Genomic DNA, 16,881 nt, shown 5'->3' with positions numbered 1-16,881 from the left:
ATCAACTTGGAGGTGAAGGAACAATTCTTTCACACTAAAGGGAACTTCAAGCTTGTAAAAACGAGAAGAGAAAGAGATTCAGAGTGCTCAACATTAGTTTGATAATCATTTTTATCCCTTGATTATTTTCTTTATACTTTTTTCTCAATACAAGCTTGTTTTAAATTTCTACTTGTGATATTTTTTCAACTCAACATGAAGTAAAATCTATTTTCTTGGAATGGTAATGGATCCTATTCTCTTAGTTAATTAAATATTTTCTCTTTAATTGTTTTTATCTTTGTTAATTATTTATCAATTTCATGCTTATTTAATTTGTTTGTCTAATCATCAAGTTGCATTAATTTAATAATCTCGATTTATCTTGAAAAAGAAAATTAAGATTTAGATCTAGATTGAATAGATTAAGATTAAATTTAGTAATATAGAGTTAATTTGCATCTAAGATATAAATAACCATGATGCCCCCAAATTAAACTTTTAGTGGCGTTTAGAGTGAAAACTCCGCAAAGGTTGAACTTTTAGCGATGTTTATATCGAAAAACTCCACACAGAAGAACGCCGTAATAAGTCATTCTATAGTGGCGTATATGGAAATAGCGCCATAAAAGGTAAAGAAATAGTGGCGGTTTTTCCTAAACGCCGCCAAAGGTAGAAAGGAAAATGGGAAAGAAAATTGCGATTGACGACACAAAACAAAGCAGGAGCAACTTAGCTGATCTCCGTCTCCCTGCCTCAAGAGAAAAAGGAAGTATCTGAGAGAGGGAGATACATTGCCATGATTCTCGTGGTTTTATTCGCCAATTCTGAAGGCAACATCTTAGTTGAACGGTACGTCTGCCCCTCCATTTTCTCCCATCCCATCCTATGCTTTGATTTCTTTTGCAAATTTTTCCAACTATGCTCTTTATCGCTTCTAGTTTGTTGAATTAGTTGAATATTTTTTGTATAGATGTAGATCGTTAATGGGGCTTTTTTTTATGCAAATCAAATAATTTTATTCTACTTTCTGGTTGGGATTTGATTTGGTAGAAATTGGAAATGGATGATGTTTGGCAAACACAAGATCTGTTATGTCTGTTCATGATCTATGAAATTGGAAATGGGATTTTATTTCTTTTTTATAACATAATTGAACATTACCTTAGGGATTATGTTTTATTTCAAAGATGTGGTTTTCTTCAAAACTGTGTTTTGTTATAAAATTTAAAATTTAAAATTCTAAATTCAAAATTTTTTTGTTTAATGCCATGGAAAATTAGATTTTGTTTTTAAAATATGGAATGAACCATTTCATTTCACGAACACAATTTGCTCTACATTTTCTTTCAAAATTTTTCTCACATCTTTCAATAATTTTTTAAGCTTTTGATTCTTATCAATCAATCTTGAAAAGTTTTACTTCTAGCAAAAATTTCTATGTTTTTAAGATCAAAACATGATTTTTCATTTTTTTCTATTTTTGTAAGAATATGGAAAAGAAGGGAGATCGATTTCTTGACTGTTCTTGACTTTGATTTCTAGAAAATCCAACTAGGCAATGATGATGTAACTTATTAATGATTTTCTATCCATGAAACTTAATTTCCAATGATTTCCTCATTTTTAAAACTATGCTCATGTTCGTTGGGTTAGAGAGAGTCGAGATTTCTAAGATTTCTTGTTGTTTTGTAGGTTAGATTTACCGTTCTAATGAGATCTCTTGTTGTCTAAGTGAGGAAAAGTTGAGTTTTCAATAGAGAATTCAATGTTTTTAGGTTAGTTTTAAGTTCTTAAGTATGAATATAAGGTTAGATTTGAGTTATGGTAAGTTTCAATTTGAATTCTTGAAAGTGGGTATTGAAGTGAGAAAGTGTACTGCTAAATCACATTGCATGATTTTGTTGAATTTTAAAGTTTTTGATAGTTGTGATTTTGTTGATCTGTTCTAACATGATTGAACTATGCGAAGCACTTGCATCTGCCATTAGCACAAAATTGATAGTTAATTGCTCAAGTCTTGCATGGGTCGTAATGAGCACAACATTCATTTTTAGTTCTTATGTAAATGTTTTAAACATGTAGCTAAAGTTTGTTAAGTTGTAGATAGTCTAAGGTATAAACAATGGTTCAACAGGCCTGATTCACTGGATTTCTTTACCAAACTTCCATCTTTGCTCGTGTGGCCTGGTAACTTTCATAAGTGGAAAAGCTATTTTGAGAGTAAAAAGAAACATAGTCTGTACTTACGGATACGTTTTAAACTGGGCAGTGGGTTCTTCTAATTCAAAATACAGTATGTTTTACTTTTTTCTACCCTGAAATTAAGTTAATTCCATGAGTTAATTCATCAGGGCCACAAGTTTCCTGTCTTTGTTGGTTGTGGATGGATCTGTTTCCTAAACCTTAATTAAAGCCATCCTGAGATATCAGTTTAAATAAATGAACAAAAATGTTCTTTTATCAGGTCTGTTTACATTTTTTACATGACGCTTGAAGATGTCAACGTCTATGTTGTTGGCAAAGATGAGTATGATGAACTTGCATGTAAGTATATATTGCCCTCTTTACATGTACAATCTTAGTTTGTGAGATTTAATAAAGCAGAAAAACCTTGAAACTTGACTAAAGTATGCAGTTTTCATGTTGTTTGAGGTGAGAGAGCTTGAATGGTTCATAGGTTCTTTGAAAAAATTGTTCTGAATAATTTGATATTAAAAAGCACTAGGTTTTCTATACCGTAACTTGCACATATCTCTGTGCTCTTAGTTACATAAGCTTCTCTGTGATGTTTAACATTGCTTGCTCATAGTGTGACCCATTCTCATGGTCTGTAAATTAAAATAAATATTGTTTTTTTTTAATTTTTTTTCTTTTGAAATGTAATTTAGCACTCCACAGAATTAAAAAGAAAAGAAAGTTAACACTGATAATTGTAGTGCATTTGAAAGGGAATAAAAAATATCATCTAACATGGTGCATTAGGTTACATACTTGAATTTTATTACTGATTTACTTCCTAAATGGTTTTGCTCTAATGGCAAAGGTGATCTTTGTTATAACCTTAGCTGTAAAGGATGTAAGTGGGAAGCTACCAACAAAGCGACTTTTTCTAGATAAATACAGAAGGAAATGCTTGACTTTGGATGAAATTATTTGAAAGGTGAGGTCACAAGTTGGTATTCTAACTATAGTTTTGGCATTCTTCCTTTTGATCAGAAGCTGTTGGTACTATTTGTTTTAATCTGACTTGCACCACTTCAGTGAGGCTTAAGAAAACTAATTATGATCTTTCATTTGGCCATGATTATCAAAACGCTAGAATTAATGTAGCATGTGGCAACTCACTTTCTTGTGCTGCTTAATCACATCTAATATCTATGTGCCAGGAAACTGTGATTTTTTGTCTAATTGTCAATTAGCATCCTTTTGCATTTTCTTTGATGGATACTGCTGCTAATGTTTTGCCCCACCCTTTTTTTTAAATATTCTCAAGGGATATTTGGAGAACATGGATAAAGATAGGATCAGGAGATTAGTACGTTTAAAACCTCCAACTGAGTTTTAGGCTGAGAACACCCTATTGTCACAGCCCATTTGGAGGTAGTAGATTCAAAGTCCTGTACTCTGTTGAAAGGCATGGTATATCCTCTACTGTAGTATACTTTTGTTATACTTTTGTCCTTGATCCCTTTGCATATAGATGTGTCTAATGTAAGAATTTATGGTTAAATTTCCTTTGGATTTGTTTTATTCTTTATTTTGGGGATAAGGAACTTAAATCAAGGAAATCATTAAATGGGTGTGTTTCTTGTTATTTTTTTTAATAATTATATGCATTGTTGAATATATTTTGTCATTTCAATTATTAATTTAGATCATATACATATTTCTTTCATCATAGTATCATTTAGATTTGAAGTTTGTTGTTGGATTTGAAGTTACAGGAAAGTATGTTGAAAATTCGAGTTCTATATGAAATAAAATAGGTTGGTAAAATATGTTAATGTTAGTGGCGTTTCTAGCTACAAACGGCACAACATGCTCGACTTTCTTGCAGCGTTTGTAAAAAAAAAGCACCATTAAGGATTATCTTTAACGGCGTTTGTAATAAAATCGCCGTTAAAGATCATGTTCTATAGCGCCGTTTTTCTACATAAACACTATAAATTTTAGCGGTGCTATCTAAAGCGGTGTTTTTTATGTCACTTTTATAGGGCAAAAAAAAGCCGCTAAAAACCTGTTTTGCTATAGTGCCTATTCAACCCAGTAGGTTTGCTTGCAATAACTTTGTCCTACTTGCCTAACATAGGTATATAACTAGTGTGAAAGGGAGATTACTAGATATTGGAAGAGTAATTAATGCCATTGAATCATGGGTTAATAATTACATAAATTGAACAATTGAATCTTGGGTTAGCTAGATACTTGATTCGACGTGTGCACTTGTGTAATGAATTTTCACACATCAAGTTTTTTGCGTTGTTGCTAGAAACCAAAGTTTTAAATTCTATTATGCTAATTTTAATTTTATTAATTAGTAATTATGAGTCCATATTTTTATTTATTTATGTATTTGTTTATTTATTTTTAGGTAAAAAAGACTTATGTGAAGTCATGTTCTATTGTGATTACCGGTGGTCATCTAGGTCAATGAGTTACTTATCTAAGCAATCCTATAAGCTTTGGAATCAACCCCTAAGACTCCTATAATGCATTTATGCAAGATCCTTACACTAATTTTTATTCGCAACCCCATTGTTCTTGGAAAGCTATGTTTGAACCTCATTATTTATACTCTTCTAGCTTTTATCCTTACGATCAACTTTCTAGTGATCCCTTAGCATAAGAATTTAAACCACTTAGGTGAAAGGTTATCCTTAAACTTGTAAAAAATATTTTATTTAGGGCTCATGAACAACAATATAAAGTAAATGATAGTTGAATATCTAATGATGTTATGTCTTTAAAAAAGGTTTTAACAACAATTTCTATATTTTGACAAAACAATACTAACACTTGGGTGTCAATATTTTACCCAAAACGAAGTAAATAAGGAACACTTATAGAATAACAAAAAATTAGCTTGGATCACATCTCAGAAAACTACACTGCCCACACTGGTAAGCAACTAATCTGTAATGGGTAAAAAAGGGAGTGGGTGAGCTTAACAAACTCAGTGAATGATTAGAATAACCAAATCATTAATATATCACCATGCATCCTCAAGACAACCATATAGAAGTACAATTATAATAGGCCTATGCCTAATGTCGTAGAGTACCTATCCATGCATTACCTACTGGTTCATCTACACAACATTTACATACTCATGCAAACATATATCATGTAGCACACATATTTAATCAAGTATATATCACATTTCACACAAGTCACATATAACGATAAATTGACAATATAGCATATACTCCATTAAGCATACAACATGTTCCTCATAGTTACATATAATATGATAGATTGACACTTGAGTTATAAAACATATAGTGAGCTCTATCATCACTTATCAGATACACGGATCTCCAACACACCAAACATAGACTCTTAGATCCAAACATGTCCCAAAAGTGTAGCATAAAGTTAACACTCTCTTTATTTCCCCTCACGTCCCGTTGAATGGAGTTTAGCTCATATTCCCTTATCCCTCCAACATATCCCAGAGTTTTAATGCCCAAAAATCACTATAATATAGGTGAGTAGTCAAAACTCTATCGCATGCCAACTATATCCAATGATTTCAAAATCACAAGGCCAAAATATTCGAAATCGAACACATAACACTTACCGATTATTCCTGCACTATCATTGCATGTTAGCATCTTTTGCAAAAACACTATCATTGTCATATAACATGTATTTAAGGTATACATTTGTACCTTTCACTATAGTTACCACATCCACGTATCACACATTTGAGCTTCTTATTACCATGAACAATTTCATAATCATATAAGCACAAAGCCATAAAGCAAATATAGATTCAAGAAAACTTACACTCGGAGTTTAGAGTAAGGCTTTAGGTTATTACTAAATTCCCAAACGACACATGACTTGGTCTACGAGCAGTGATTCCAAACACTCACCACTATGCTTTCGCCGAAAAGTTAAAAGCTCAAACTATCTCTTCCTTTAACTTGTAGAAGGCTCCAGTGAATCCGAGAATTTACACACAACAACCATACAATATTCACAATCAAATAGTAGCCAAAGACTCACTTAAACCAACTAAAACATTGACTTATTTTAAATTCTCATGTAACCAAAACGCTTAACATAACAAACTTAGAATGCTCATAACTTGGTTTACGCTTAACATTTTTGCCTTTGAATTTCATTCATCTAATTAGTCATCTACGCCTAATCCTCAACCCTTAAACCACTGAAAACTACCCAATTCATGGTATCAAAAATTTTTGACAATTTTTTGGCAATTTTCACAAAATTCATTAAAACATAAGAAATCATTAACAAAACTTCAAGGTAAGTTTAGAAACCTTCTAATAATGACAAAATGAGTTGACAAACACTTTGAAACCATGTATTTATTCAAAATCTCGAAATCCACCATTAATGTGCAAAATTTCGGCTTTTATTAAAAACTTGCAATTCAAAGGCTAATACTTCAATTTTTAGGACTAGATATCATGAAAAACTCATAAGAATTCAAAACATTACCTTAGATGGAATATTAAATGAGTTTTGATGCAAGTCTAAAAAACCAACATTTGAAGAAGATGATGAAATCTATAGAGTTTTTAAATGTTTTTCTTGGAGATTTATGAAGGTAATTGACTTGGGAATGATAAGGAAATCAAAGTATTATGGTTTGGGAATCAAAAATCAATTGAAAGATCAAGAGGATAACAAGGGACAACAAAAGCAACTTAAAAGAGTAACTATCGTGAATTAGAACTGGGAATGGGGGTTTTAAGGTTGGGTTTTTAAATTTTGGTAAAATTATAGCATAAATGCTCACAGTCAAATCAGTCATTTTTCTAAAATTAAGGGTTTACAAAGCACATTTTGAAAAATTAATTTAATAGCTAAGATGCCATAGTCAAATATAATTCTTATTTACCATCCTATTAAATTCTTAGCACTCTAAGGCTAAAATTTTTAAAATACCCCTAGAACTCCTAGATTCTATTTTGGGGTGTTACACCTAAATTCACCACTAGAGATTGGGGAAGCCGCTAATGTTAAGGATATTGGAAGGGAATAGGTCTTTGGAGGAGTATAACTTGAACCTATGAAGGTTGAAAGCATGATTGAGATACATTATGAAGAGGTTCAAGTTGGACAAGTGATCACAACTAACGTTAGTCTTGAACCTCTTAGAGTTAATATGGTGAATGCAGGAAAGGAAGAAGAGGTTTTAATAGAAAATATGGTGCATGTAGATAGTTACCGCGTTGAGCTTGAATTTGTTGGTTTTGTATTTGTTCTAGATAACAGTAAACTTAATGATAAAACGACGTTGTTGGATGTCCTACCAAGAATAGTTTCAACAATCATTTCGATCACGTATGTAGACACCACCTTCTAATACTCATTTTGAAGGGCCAACATAACTTTTATTCAAACCTAAGCCTACACTTTTTCAAAATTACACATAGGTTAAGAGGTAGTCGATAAATGTATTAAAATGTCCATAGCACTTCAAAATGACTATAATATTCAAGGTTTTTTTAGGTTTATCTTCTGATAATCCAAGGAGTTATTTAAGTATTTTGGTTTAGAAATAACATTAAGGTAGTCAAGCTAATGACTATAAATCAGGCGCTTCTTGGGAAGCAACTAAGATTTCAAACTCTCCCAGCCAGTGTGTCCGCCCATGTGAATACTTGAAATAGGGCACATGGTTGTGTCGTAAGTCATGTGCTAGCCCGTATATATATTTGAATTATGGACACACGCTCGTGTCGCAGGCCATGTGTCAGCCTGTGTGCATTCAGTGTTGGGCCATACAGTCTTCTCGTAGGTCGTGTGTTAGACCATACTACATACTGAATTGAGACATATAGATCTGTCTTAGACCGTGTGAAACTTGGACCTAAAATAATAAATATACACATTCGTATGGGTTGACCGTGTGTGGCATATGTTCGTGTGACAGCCCGTGTCTCAGGCCGTATGCTACAAAGTGTGCCCCTAAAACAAGTCATTTACAACCTATTTGCTTGGGTTTCAAGACAAACCAAAAAAGACATGTTTACAAGCCTTCAAAACAAATTCAAATATACTCAAAACATCCTAAAATAATCAATTTATGTGATTAATATTAGTGTAATTTTACATATATTTTCAGAAGTATCCTATGTGTTTTGATGACTTAATATGCTTGTAAGCTCATCTTTTGGTTGAATTTTGTATTTTGTTGGATAAAAAAAGAGTTGGAATAATTTGGAAGCCATACAGAGGTTTTTATGGGCAAAATGAAGTTTGGGTATTTTATGGGCTAAAAAGATGGTCAGAAAAAGTTGGAGAATAGGGCATGCCCACGACTTATGCGTGGAGAAGCAAAGCTGCATGATTTTTCTGCAGTTTTCAACAAACCCCTATCTTTATGGAAAAATTCTTCAAAGCCCTAGTTTTAGCGATTGATTAGGATTTGAAATTTTAAAAGTTTATTTTGAACTCTTATCTAGGAGATCTTGGAGGGTATTTAAAGAGGCTTTGGGGGGGCATGGAAAACATGTACAAGACTTTCGTATTTTCTTCTGTTATTCTATTTCTCTTCATGGATTGTAAATTCTTCATTCTAGTTAAGGGTTTTATCAAGGTTTTTGATTCATTGAATTGTGAGATTATCGTTCTTCATTTTTTTTAGATTTTTTAATATTTTTACATCTTCTGTTTTTTATATTATTATTGATTTGTGAATTGCATGAACTGATCACTTTTCAATTTGTCAAATTAATATACAACCAATTAGGATATTCTCATTCATAATTGTGGGAAGGTTTTAATCTGTGTGGTGAATAACTCAGGTTATGAATGTGTAGAATCTAGTTTAAATTATCTGCGCTAGTGTGAGATGGTTGGCTAGAATTGGGTCCTCTAAATCATAAGGTTGTTGGCATGTTAAATCCCAGAAGTGTCTTCGTGGGATTGTTTATCAACAAGAGAAGTAATCATTTGAGTGTTTCTTTGGTTACCGAGGATCTAAGGAGTGATTAGGCTATTAAAGCGTCTCGAGTAGTTATAACAAATTTATTCAAGGAGTTTAAAAAATCATTTGCAAAATCAATGATCAATTCATGAATTAATAACTACGATTTCCCTTGGCTGGATATTTATCAAACCTTGAATTTTCCTAAATCATATTGTTTTGACTACGTTATTTGCTATTAGTTTTTATTCTAGTTTGAACTTTAATCCCCTCCTCAACTTTATTTTCTCATTTATTTTTTAGGAATTAGTCTAATCCCACTTCCTGTGGATTCGACCTTTCTCACAACTCTACAAAAGTTTATTTTTGTTTTTTTAGCAGGATTTATTTTTGAAGGTCTCAACAACCTACCAAATTTTGGCGCTGTTGCTGGTGAGTGGTTTCAATTAGATTAATTTCTATTTACATTGTTAATTTTATGCCTCGTTATTTACATGCAGGTGAAATTGAATTTGATCTTAAAATTGAGAAAACTGTAAAACGATTAAGAAAAGAGGCTAAGTATCACAAACGAGTTTCACGGTCCTCAATTCCTCTCTTGCAAACTGTAGAAGAAGAAGAAGAATCAATTCATTCAACTAGAAATTCTAAAGAAGAAGTTATGGCCGAGCAAAATCTACGACAATTGAACGCACTAAATGTTGCGTAACAACCACTGTATATTGATTATCGCAATCAGAGGTGCCGTTTGCACTTAAGTGTGGGCTTATCCATTTACTCCCGACCTTCTGTGGACTTGAGAATAAATATCCTCACAAACATTTGAAGGAGTTCCACATCGTTTGTTTGAGCATGAGACTGCAAAACATCACCGAAGATCAAATCAAACTACGTGCCTCCTATTTTCATTAGCCGACCATGCAAAAGATTGGTTATTCTACTTGCCTTCTAGATCATTTAACTTATGGCAAGGCTTTTCCTTGGCAAACATTTTCTTGCCTCACTAGCCGCTGATAACACTTGAAAAGAATTATAATTCAGGCCTCTAAACTGAAGTATTTTCTTGTAATTAAGAAAATATGCTTGCATTTTAGACTTATTACTAGGGCATTACATACTAAATCTTGAATTGTGTTTAACTATAAATTTATGTTACTTTTAATTGCTGGAAAGAGGTTTGGTAGTCTTTGGTAGTAGGTGCAGGTAGGATGAAAGAGGTAAGAAGAGGGAAAAAAAAAACGAAAGAGGTGAAACATTGCCATGGCAAATGGTAGGATAGATTGTCAACATAAATGTCATGAAAATTCTAGGAAGATGACGTAACACTCAATCCACTCACTTTCAGCCAGTTGTACGTGTACTAGATAAATCACCCTGAAAAGATGAGCAAAATAAGTGTGCTGAGAGGGACATATCTACCCTATAAAAGGAGTAGAGAGAAGAGAAGAAGGACACATGGATTGTGAGGAGAAAAGAAAAGAAAGAGAGCGGTTTCTCTCTCTACAACAAAATCTTGAGGAGAAATTGCGTGGAAAGTTCAGTAGAGAAGAAGAAGATATCAGCTAAAAAGAGGAGATCATAGACGTGAAGAAATGGAAGAGAAATCTGCCCTGAGTTTTGCGTAAAATCTTGATAAGAAGCTGAAGTGCAATGAGAGCTTCCTGTAGTTCTGCCTTTGTTCTATTTTTCTTGGTTTTAATTTCTGTGATTCGTAAAACTTGAAGAATGTTGATGAATGATTTAATTTTGGATTTCATTGCCCAACCCATGAGCTAATTATGTTTGGGTTGGAATTATTTGGGTGAATATTGAATTATCTATAATGCCCATGATATGATTTTGATTAAAATTATTGTTTCAATCGATTTATGCTTATTTTGAATGCATGCATGTAAGCTCTAGACATATTTGACTATATGTGATGTTCTTAGATGAATTTGAATCTGAAAGGATTAAATACATCAGATTATTAATCCATTGATATAGTCGAGTATTTGAAAGAATAATTGCAACACCCTAGACATAGAAGTGCAAATTGTACAGGTGAAGAACGTTAGTTTGGTTATCATTTGTGAGTCTTATAGACATACACAAACTTAGAATAATAACTAAAGTCTGACTTTCAAAAGAAATAGACTACAGTTGTAATTCTCTGGAAAGTAGTTAGTCAAAATTTTGCCTTCACATTATTATGTTATAAAAATATTCCCTGAGTAATTCCAACATTTATCATTCAACAATAGAAATATTCTCTACTTATTCTTTGTAAATTGCCACGACATTTAGATTGCTTTGTCATTTTTCATTTATAATTGATATTATTAGTTCATTCATTAATTCCATTCATCAATTTATACTCTGTTTCTTTTGCATAGTTTAATTAGTTAAATCTATAGTAATACTTTACAAATTGTAATCAATTTCTGATCCCTGTGGAGATGATACTCACTCATCATTATATTACTTGAATCAACGTGTACATTTGCACACTTGTATTACATATTTACACGCAACATCCTCTAATATACAGGGATAGATTTGTGGCATCAAACAACGAGACACTCAGACACTCCATGGTTATTGGGAAATATTTAAACAGTTGTGTGATAGTTGCCCTCAACATGGGATCTCTGAACAACTTCTTATTTAATACTTTTATGCATGGAAAGGAAGATGATGGATACAGCAAGTGGTGGATAAATTGTTAACAAAACTCCTAGAGATGCTAGGGAGTTGATCAATGTCATGGCCGCTAATTCACAACAAGTTAGCTCGCAACAAGACACCACATTTAGATGAGTGAACGAGGTAAGTATCTATGTTTTTCAAATTCAAATTTTTAATCTTAGCTCACTTGTGTAGCAAATGTCAATGGGTAACATAAAAAAAAGTGAAAGCTTATGGTATTTGCACGAGAAATGGACACCCAAGGGATATGTGTCCCACATTTGAAGAGGATGCAACCGAGACCGCCAATATGGGTGGTGGATTTTATGGCCCACCTCAGAGGAAGTATGATCCTTACTCAAACTCCTTTAATTCGGGGTAGAGGGATCACCCGAATTTTAGCTATGGGACAAAACCATATAATCCCCCACAAGTTTGACATGGACCATCTCATGAGTCGTCTTATTAACATTCATCATCAAAGATAGGTATGTCCATTGATGAAATAGTTTATTCTCTTGCTACTGGCACAGAACAATTCCAACAAGATACTAAGGAAAGCATAAAAAATCTGGAAAATCAGGTATGTCAACTTGCCTTATCTCTTAGCCGATTGGAACCTCAAGGTAAGCTACCTTCGCACACTATTGTCAACCCAAAGCAAAATGTAAATGTGATTATTTTGAGAAGTGGAAAAGAATTAAATAAAATGAAAGCTCGCATCTAAATCTTGAAGAAAGGAATTGAAAAAGAAGTAACACATACAGATTCCTTTGATGAAATGCCAAAGACATTGGTGATGCCACCTCCTTTCCCTCAAAGATTGGCCAAAACCAAAAAAGATACACAAGAAAAGAAAATCTTTGAGACTTTTGCAAAGTGGGTGTAAACATCTCATTACTTAATGCTATTAAACATGTACCTCACTATGTAAAATTTCACAAAGAGTTGTGCACCAATAAGAAGAAACTCCACAATAATGAAAAGGTAAGAATGGGAGAAAATGTATATGCATTTCTCCAAAAGAAGTTCCCTCAAAAATGTAGGGATCCGGGTATGTTATGTCTAATTCCACTTATTCTACTAATAGAATGGGTCTTTTAAAAGAAACTAGAGTAATTATCAAACTTGCTGATCAATCAAATGTGTATCCAACTGGTGTTTTGGAAGATGTCTTGGTTCAATTTAATGGATTGGTTTTTCCTGTAGATTTTTATATCATAGACATGGAAGAAGAAGACTCTTCTAATCCTAACTTGAATTTGTTAGGAAGGCCATTTTTGAAAACATAAAAAACAATAATTAATATGCATGATGGTACTCTCACTATGGAGATTGATGGGGAAGTTATCAAATTTAACATTTATGATGCCATGAAATATCAAATTTAACATTTATGAAGGTTTTCAAACTAATGAGTTAGATCTGATCCACCTGGAATGTCCAAAATACGAGTTAATAGGGAGTCACATCTAGCCAAAGACGTTAAAGAAAGGTGCTTCATGGAAGGCAACCTAGGGGATTTCTTGTTAAGTTCATATATTTTCCAGGTTTGATTTATTTTTAGGTAAGATTGAGAGGGATCAGAGATTAGGGTGAATTAAGGATAAGGCATGCCCACTCTTTATTATTGGTAAACATTAGGAAGTAACACATTTTTTTCATAGAAGAAACTCTAGAACAAGGCGAGCCCATGACTTATTCTTAAACTTCTTCTGAAAATAAAAAGCAAATCTCCAACGCCTTTTCACTTATTTGTTTCAATTTTTTTTAAAAAAAAAAAAGAGAAAAAAAGAGCAATCCCTACTAATAAAAAGAATCCCAGCTGCTCAAGCAACTCTACCCAAAATCCTCCCACACGAGCAACTTTGAAGCCCCATCCCTCACGAAATCTACACCAGTAATTTTACAAACAACCGTAAAGCATAGCCCTCTCGCATCCAGTTCGTCGAGTCGTTCAAAACCCAACAGAAAGACTAGCAAACTCTACCTTGTGCAAAGGCCACTCTCATGCAAGAACTCACATTGCACAACCTTAAGGGAACTAGATTTGCCATGAATCAATGCTCATGGACCTTAAGGGAGTTTCTTTTCCTTATTTCTCATAACTACTTAATCCATGTGCATCCATTTTATTTTCTACATAGCGGACAGTGTATGGTCTAAGTGTGAAGAAGCCTTTGATTGTGCATTTAGGAATAAGATTTAGTTTTGTTTTTATTTTCTTCTAATATGCTTCATGTTACTTTTTTTTTTTGTTAAGCTCAAGTTTTGAAAAAAAAGTTTGCTTTTGTTCTTACTTAGTTGATGATATTTGTCCTTTGAATCAAGTTGAGAAATGTGATAAGATTCGAGTTTGGGAATGGTCGAGTTTTTGCTAATAACTGGTGAATGATTTTCTTTGTTGATTAATTGAATGAGAACTGACATAAGATTTGAAAAAAATTTAACCATTTCTGTGAGTTATTTGAGCAAATAAGCATGCATCATTATATGCTTCACTTTATAATTAGATGTTTCTAGAACTTGCATGAGAGGGAGGGAGGGAGGGAGGGAGGGAGAGAGAGAGAATGAATGAATAATAATTGCTACAAATATCCTGGAATCCTTCTCTACTTTCTCACACATACAAAAACACAAAATAAAGGAAAAAAGAAAAAAATAGAAAAAGAAAAAAAGAAGAAGACAAAAACAAAAAATATATATATCATGGTAAGGTTCTCGGGTTAATCAGTTGTCTCTCCCACCGGTTACTTCCTTATTACTTGAGTCGGAAACATCAAATTTCAAGTAAAGAGTATATGTATTTCTTTGATAAATAAGCCCAAAAAGTCTCTTCTTTTCATATCTTGACCCAAACCCCGTTACAACCTAACAAAGACCTTTTGATCTTTGCATCCGATTCTAACTTTAGTGGTGGAGATGTGATATATTTGCAAGCTGATGGTAACCATTTTTTTATGTTATGGCTCGAGGGTTGACAGTACCATAAACACTTTTGAGCGTTAATGAAGGAATCCATGGTGAATGTGTCAGATCTTACTTCGTTTTGATTTCGAAAAATTGATGAGATGATTGTTCATTTGTGTTGGTTTGTATGGACATCTTCTATGAACGACTTATTTGTTATTTTCATTTTTTTGACTTGACTACTAGGATTTAAGACTTTGAATCATTGCATATTTGAGGGCAAGCATTGTTTAAGTGTGGGGGGATTTGTTAGAGTGTAATTTTGCATATATTTTAAGAAGTTTCCCATATGTTTTGATGACTTAATATGCTTGTAAACTCATATTTTATTTGAATTTTTTATTTTTTGGATAAAAAGAGAGTTGAAATCATTTGGAAGCCATATGGAAGTTTTTATAAACAAAAATGAAGTTTGGGTACTTTATGGACTAAGAAGACGGGCAGAAAAAGTCGAAGAATAGGGTGTGCCCACAACTTATGCTCGGAGAAGCAAAGCTACATGATTGTTCTGCAGTTTTCAACAAACTCCTATTTTTATGGAAGAATTCTTCAAAGCTTTATTTTCAGAGATTGATTAGGATTTTAAATTTTAAAAATTTATTTTGAACTCTTATCTAGGAGATATTGGAGGGTATTTAAAGAGGCTTTGGGGGGCATGAAAAACATGTACAAGACTTTCATATTTTCTTTTATTATTCTATTTCTCTTCATGGATTGTTAACTTCTTCATTCTAGTCAATGGTTTTATCAAGGTTTTTTGATTCATTGAATTTTGAGATTACCGTTCTTCATGTTTTTTAGATTTTTAAATATTTTTACATCTTCTGTTCTTCATATTATTATTGATTTGTGAATTGCATGAACTGGCCACTTTTCAATTTTTCAAATTAATATAGAACCAATTAGGATCATCTCATCCGTAATTGTGGGAAGGTTTTAATTCGAGTGGTGAATAACTCAGTTTATGAAGGTGTAGAATCTAGTTTAAATTATCCGCGTTGGTGTGAGATGGTTGGCTAGAATTGGGCCTTGTAAATGATAAGGCTGTTAGTAAGTTAAATCTTAGGAGCGTCTCGGCGGGATTGTTTATCAACAAGAGAAGTAATCATTCAAGCGTCTCTTTGATTACCAGGAACCTAATGAGTGATTAGGCTATTAGAGCGTCTCGAGTAGCTATAACCAATTTGTTCAAGGAGTTTAGAAAGTCATTTGTAGAATCAATGATCAATTCATGAATTAAAAAACTGCGATTTCCTTTGGTTGGATATTTATCAAACCTTTAATTTTCCTAAATCTTACTATTTTGACTACGTTATTTGCTAGTAGTTTTTTTATACTAGTTTGAACTTTAAACGCCCCTTAAACTTTATTTTCTTATTTATTTTCTAGAAATTAGTCTAATCCCACTTCTTGTGGATTTGACCTTGCTCACCATTCTACAAAAGTTTGTTTTTGTTTCTTTTTTAGCAAGATTTATTTTTGGAGGTCTCAACAGCTTACCAATTAACCAAGTACCCTCATTGACACCACAATTCAAATATCTAAACAATCCAAAACCAAGGCTAGGCTCTCAATTCACAAGTTTATACCAAATGATTTGCATACAATCTCAAAATAACATACATTGACTCATGTCAAAACTTACCATTTCCTTTTTCATACAATCACATTCACATTTACCATTACTCAACATTTTACAAACTTATATCAAGTGATCAGTTAGCACAACAATACTATATACACATTAGGGTCTAAAACAAGATCACTTATAAGCTATGTAACACCTCTTACTCGTATTCAATGCCGGAACAGGGTACGAGGCATTACCGAACTTACATCACCAGCAATCATGCAATTTCGAGTCATAAATTTTGCGTCTAAATTGAAACCATTTACCTTTAATCATAAAGTCCCTGATACGAGCCTACAAGGCCCAAAACGTGCTTTGGAAGTGGTTCGAGACTAAACAGACAACTCAGGAAATTTTTACAAAACTTAGAAAATTTTTGTCATGAACAGGGGTCACACGTCCGTATGGTTTGGGACACGCCCGTGTGGGTGGGCCGTGTGGTCACACACACTTGTGTCCCTAACCTGTATAACTCTTTGTTTTGCAATACCTGAACAAATTGATG

General features: G+C 33.0%; 1 protein-coding gene across 11 annotated transcripts; it reads left to right on the top strand.

The window, feature by feature from the left end:
* The first annotated feature begins 444 nt into the window (after positions 1 to 444).
* Positions 445 to 11,781, top strand: LOC108464195 (uncharacterized). 11 transcript variants are annotated; one of them, XR_008277339.1, is made up of 6 exons: positions 445 to 831; positions 2,447 to 2,526; positions 3,048 to 3,142; positions 3,476 to 3,621; positions 9,491 to 9,541; positions 9,610 to 10,958. XR_008277339.1 is itself a non-coding variant. In XM_053024190.1 (4 exons), exons 1-4 carry the CDS (start codon positions 779 to 781, stop codon positions 11,702 to 11,704), a joined length of 252 nt encoding a protein of 83 aa, XP_052880150.1. In that variant the 5' UTR covers positions 450 to 778; the 3' UTR covers positions 11,705 to 11,781. The 11 variants fall into 11 exon arrangements, 2 of the variants coding, with proteins under 2 accessions (XP_052880150.1, XP_017619839.1); XR_008277336.1 differs by having other exon boundaries at positions 448 to 831; positions 3,026 to 3,142; XR_008277340.1 differs by lacking the exon at positions 2,447 to 2,526 and having other exon boundaries at positions 447 to 831.
* The last annotated feature ends 5,100 nt before the right edge of the window (positions 11,782 to 16,881 follow it).

Source organism: Gossypium arboreum, chromosome 13, assembly GCF_025698485.1.
Source record: "Gossypium arboreum isolate Shixiya-1 chromosome 13, ASM2569848v2, whole genome shotgun sequence".
Taxonomy (NCBI): Eukaryota; Viridiplantae; Streptophyta; class Magnoliopsida; order Malvales; family Malvaceae; genus Gossypium; species Gossypium arboreum.
Note: the sequence above shows the minus strand (reverse complement) of the source record. Positions and strands in the feature narration are given on the sequence as shown.